The sequence below is a fragment of the Pogona vitticeps genome, chromosome 5 (genome assembly GCF_051106095.1).
Source record: "Pogona vitticeps strain Pit_001003342236 chromosome 5, PviZW2.1, whole genome shotgun sequence".
Lineage (NCBI taxonomy): Eukaryota > Metazoa > Chordata > Lepidosauria > Squamata > Agamidae > Pogona > Pogona vitticeps.
Window position 1 is genome coordinate 161,441,754 of NC_135787.1, and position 5,084 is coordinate 161,446,837.

At 41.5% G+C, this 5,084-nt stretch overlaps 1 protein-coding gene and 1 non-coding gene across 2 annotated transcripts; both read left to right on the forward strand.

The window, feature by feature from the left end:
* Positions 1–2,022: 2,022 nt before the first annotated feature.
* Positions 2,023–2,095, forward strand: TRNAR-CCU (transfer RNA arginine (anticodon CCU)). The gene has a single exon. It is a non-coding gene; the product is annotated as a tRNA-Arg (tRNA).
* Positions 2,096–2,628: 533 nt separating this feature from the next.
* Positions 2,629–4,232, forward strand: FMC1 (formation of mitochondrial complex V assembly factor 1). The gene is made up of 2 exons (XM_020787939.3): positions 2,629–2,819; positions 3,938–4,232. The coding sequence occupies exons 1-2, from the start codon at positions 2,682–2,684 to the stop codon at positions 4,139–4,141; spliced, it is 342 nt and encodes a 113-aa protein (XP_020643598.3). The 5' UTR covers positions 2,629–2,681; the 3' UTR covers positions 4,142–4,232.
* The last annotated feature ends 852 nt before the right edge of the window (positions 4,233–5,084 follow it).

Here is a 5,084-nt window from a genome sequence, read left to right on the forward strand (position 1 = left end):
CGATGGTCCCTATGGGCGATTTTCGCTTAGCGATGGTTGGGTCCATGCATCGCATAGCGATTAAATTTTGGGTCCCCTGTTTTGCTTAACGATGGTTTAAACAGCCTCATGTTTGCTGTTTTTTAAATGTTTTCCTGTTATTTATAAAGTTAAAGTTTACTGTTTAAAATGTTTGAAATCATAAAATGCACTTAATAAACCCTTTGTTAACCAAATTTGACATTGTTCTGACTCTTTTTAAATATGCTATTGTACTTTTTTCCCCCATTGAGATGCATTGAATAGGTTTCAATGCATTTCAATTGGGGAACTACGTTTCGCTTAGCGATATTTCTTATGGTGATTTTCGCTTAAGGACGGCAATTCGTTTCTATTGGAACGGATTATCTGGTTTTCAATGCCTTTCAATGGGAAAACGTGTTTCACTTAGCGATGAAATTGCTTAGCAGCGATTTTTTTGGAATGAATTAACATCGCTAAGCGAGGCACCACTTTGCAATTAAAACCTGAATGCTGAGGCTTTAGTGTAGAAAAAAATGACTGCTCCTGCAGTCCTCCCCCCCGGTGGTATTAACAAATAAATACAGTACTTACTGGTCCTCCAATCCCCCAGTGGGCTAGACTGTTCATGGTCCCCATTGCACCCCTCCGCTGGACCACTGCACCAGCAGAGAGGAGTGCTGAAATCTGAGATTGGAGGATGGGTAAGTATTTCTCTATGGCAACTTACGGCTTGTGTGCCCACAGAGATGGCTGTGTGTGCCAGCTGTGGGAGACGTGCCATAGGTTTGCCATCACTGTCCTAGGGGGACCATAGCCAAAAAAAAAAAAAAAAAAAAAAAGGTTGAGAATGGCTAGTGTAGAGAGATAGAGGAGATGACTGACACCTTGATACTGTACAACTTTGATTCTTGTATGAATGGAAGTGTCTTAAATTAGCTTTAGTTCCCATGGGAAAACACATGACTAGAAACGGAGATCAAAGGATCAAAGAGATTCCCAGCTTGCAGCCTCTGAAGACCTCTGTAATGTTAATCGGGAGAGGCCAAATGCTGGGTAGGCTGCTATAGGGCAGAGAAAAAACAAATGACACCCGGATCGTGTCTCTTGGAGTCTTTGAAGTATGAAAATAAAAACTTCAGAAAAAACTTTTAAAACTATCTTGGGAAGTAGCGAGAGAGACAATTACTCAAAACTCCAATGAACAATAACAACCTTGAAGCAGAACAACAATCATGAAGAGGAAAGACATACTGTAAATGGAGGGAAGCACATACAAATTATTGGTTATGTGCCAGTCTCGATTGAGAGAATGTTTTCCACAGTGAAGACGTTTAAGTCATGGCTCTGGAATGCGTGTCTGACACGGTGCGCTCTCCTAAACTTTAATCAGATTGTTAAAATAAAAAACTGATGATGTGATTTATGGTTGTTTAAAAAAGTAAAACCTCGGATTGTTTTACATTTTTATATAATACTGAAATAAATCTAAATTAAAAAACAGGGTTGTAGACAATAGAATTAATCTAATAAAGGCACGTTTTTATGCAAGTGACCATTTAAATTTTGGTAACCTGAGCCTACTAAAATTTTTTAAACCTCTCCCGTTCTTGATCTATATATACGGCCATGCAGTCAAGTGGTTTGTTCTCATTGCAAGTAAGGGAGACACCCTACTCCATCTGGGGAACAAAAAGAAATCTGCAAACCTTCCTATTTTGTTCTGGCACTGATTTCTTCACGAGCTAAACTCTAGCTTGGACAACTCTGATCTCTGCTCTCTGCCACGTCTAAATAAGGGCGTTTGATCGTTCCAAAACCTGTATCTGATGCATATATAATCCAAGCACACAACGAGTATACCGTGATATCTCCTAGAAACCAATGATGTAACTTCCTTTGAACAATCGTCAAAGAATTAGCGAATGACAGCATGTAACACACTTGGTAGAGGCGGGACTAAACGACGAAACTGACATTATTAGTTATGAGTTAGTGATTGGAAGAAATTTTCTTGTGGCAGCCCCAGTGGCCTAATGGATAAGGCATTGGCCTCCTAAGCCAGGGATTGTGGGTTCGAGTCCCATCTGGGGTGGATGTTTTTTTTCTCCCATTTCCTTTTTTCCCCTGTCAAGTAAAGGCGCTTTTTCAGGCCGCCATTGGTGGGCTCAGCGCAGTATATTTAGATGCAGAGTCGCTGCAGTTTGCTTCCCTTATTAGCAATATGTCTCTATGTAAGTTTCACTACTTCTCCACAGTAAGTCTGTTGCTCGCTTTTCTAAAAGGTCGCCTTTTAATGATCACTGTTCCAACAAAAGGATTACCAATCTGATTTTATTTTCCCCCCACAGTCCACGTCTTTCTTTTTCCCTTTTGTTTTGTTACTTGCTTTATTTAGCGGTACAAATACTTTTTTTTTTAATTCTCTAGACAAATTATATTATCAATCAGTTCCTTGAACAGCGCTTCGGTTCAACAGCCCGCTCACAGCGCCTCTCTCGTGGAGAGGCCGTTAAGCGCGAGACTAACCGCCTCCTGGATGCCGTTCGTCGCGTTCGGTTGGTCTTCAGGTAGGCCTAAGAGCCCGCTTCCGATTGGCCGGTTGTGCGAAAAAGCCGCCTTCTGACAGGCTGAAGGTCTACTTGCGGAGTTCCGGTGACAGAAGGCGAGCGCCGGCGGAGATGGCTGCTCTCGGCTCGCCTCTTCGCACTTTTCGTGGCCTGTTGCGGGAGCTCCGTTACGCACAAGGGGGGACCGGCCGTTCTTACAGGGATTCGGCGACGTATCAGTATTTGAAAGACGCTTTCCGCGCACACCGGGTACGTCGGCGAAGCTCCGAGGCGAAGGTCAAGCAACGCCTCACGTTCTTTGACTTAACTGCATGTCAGTTTCCCCCGTTTTACGAAAGTTAACGGCTTGAGGCGTTAGCAAAGCAGCGAAATCCCTACAGTTTGCTTCAAGGACCTGTGGGCGCGCTTCTTCTCGCCGGCCCTTCGCCTTTTCGTAAACGGAAGGGCGTCCCTCTCCCAGCCGGATTTGGACGTGTTCTGTTCTGGTTAAGCCATGGGTTAGATTGTAACATTTGTATAGAGTGGATGTTCACAATTTGTGCACTTGTACCTGTAATGCACACTTTCTAAGGCTGCCGTTGATAATTGTAGCTTTTAGTCTTTTCGTGAGAAAGGTTATTCAGTAAATTTGACTCAGCTTCCAGTTATCCAGTAGATTGTGGATGTTCCCTGGTTCTGGTATTGTGTGAGGGGGAAAGAGCTTCCCTCTATCCACCCCCTGCATAATTTTATACGTCTCAATCATGTATAAAATTTTCTCTAGAGTAAAGAGCCCCAAACGCTGTAGCCTTTCCTCATAAGGGAAATGCCCCAGCCCAGTCATCATTTTAGTCACTCTCTTCTGCACCGTTTCCATTTCCACTATGTCTTTTTTGAGGTGCGGCAACCAGATTTGTACGCAATAGTACAGGTGTGGCCTTACCAGCCTTTTGTACAATGGCATTATAATGTTGGCTGTTTTATTTTCAATCCCGTTTTTAATAATACCTAGCATGGAATTGGCCTTGTTCACTTCCACTGCACACTGGGTTGACACTTTCATTGAGCTGTCCACCAGCACACCAAAATCTATTTCCTGACCCATCATGGACAGCTCAGAACCCATCAACTGATAAATAAAGTTTTGATTTTTTGCCCCAATGTGCATTAATTTATCATAGTTTACAACAAAGGTACTTAAAGGCTTGTCTTTTTCCATGCAGCAAATGTTTTGTCTGCGAATCTTTCCCTACCTGCCCCCCTTGATATAGCCTTGATTTGTATTTCAACAATATACTGTACAAAAAGAATTCTCCTAGGTCTCTCACTAGAAATCTAGCATCAAACATCTCCAAGTTTCTTATGTACATCTTCCTCTCTATCTCCAGGTAACCAGTGAAAAGTTATGCAGAGCCCAGCATGACCTGCATTTTCAGGCTGCCACATATCTCTGTCTTCTGCGTAGTGTCCGGGAACATTTAACACTACATAAAGAATATCATGGCAAAGGAGAAAGGTCACCAGAACAAGTAGCTGGACTTGTAGGCCTTAAACTACCACAACAGCCTGGCGGAAAAGGATGGGAGCAATAAGTATGAGAAGATTAGTTCTTACTGTATCTCATAAGGATGTTATGAATTCTGTTTTTCAAGATACTGTATTAAATAAAATGCTTGTATGAAATGCAGAAGTTCTAATCATTGCCCTTAAGTGGCTGGATAGCTCAGCGGTTTAGATATCTGGCTGTGGAGCCAGAGGTTGTGAGTTTGATTGCCCACTGTGCCTTCCAGGAGAAGAGCCAGTCTGTTTGGACTTGGGCAAGCTGCACGGTCCCAGAGTATTCCACGAAGAGAATGGTAAAACACTTCTGTGTATTTTCTACCTAGAAAACTCTGGAAAGTATTGCTATAAATTGGAATTGACTGGATGGCACCCAATTATTAAGTTTAAAGCATAGTTAGAGCAACTGCCTGCAATATGTTCTTTATATGTATTGGATTGTCAGTGCTTTCTGCCTGACAAGCACTACAATTACAACACCTATGTAGTGATAAATCTATGTGGATGATATCTCTGATAAATACTGTTGTCTTTTTTTAAAATAAAATTCCATCAAGATTCATTAAATCATTTCTCACAACAGAGGAAATGCCATATATTATGCATTAATTCTGGTTAGTTTTCCTCATTACAACAAAAGAAGTTAAAAATATCTCTCCAAAATTTCTAAACAGAGGACATTGCACATTGGAACTTTGGATTCTCATTTGAACACAGAAAAAAAGATGACATAGTCTTGATAAATATATCTGATGACTTTGAGGATTCTGAATTTGTGAGTCAGTTGCTCTGAAAGAATCATTGACAGATTTGTATCCAGCGAAATCAGAGTGCTAAGGTTATCCAGATTTTTCCAGCACTAAGTGAACTAAACTAGTTTAGCAAAGATCAGATCACAGCCTTATGAAAAGCTGAAGAATTGACATTTGCAAAGATGAAACAAAAATATATCCTCCTTGTGACATTCACCCAGTG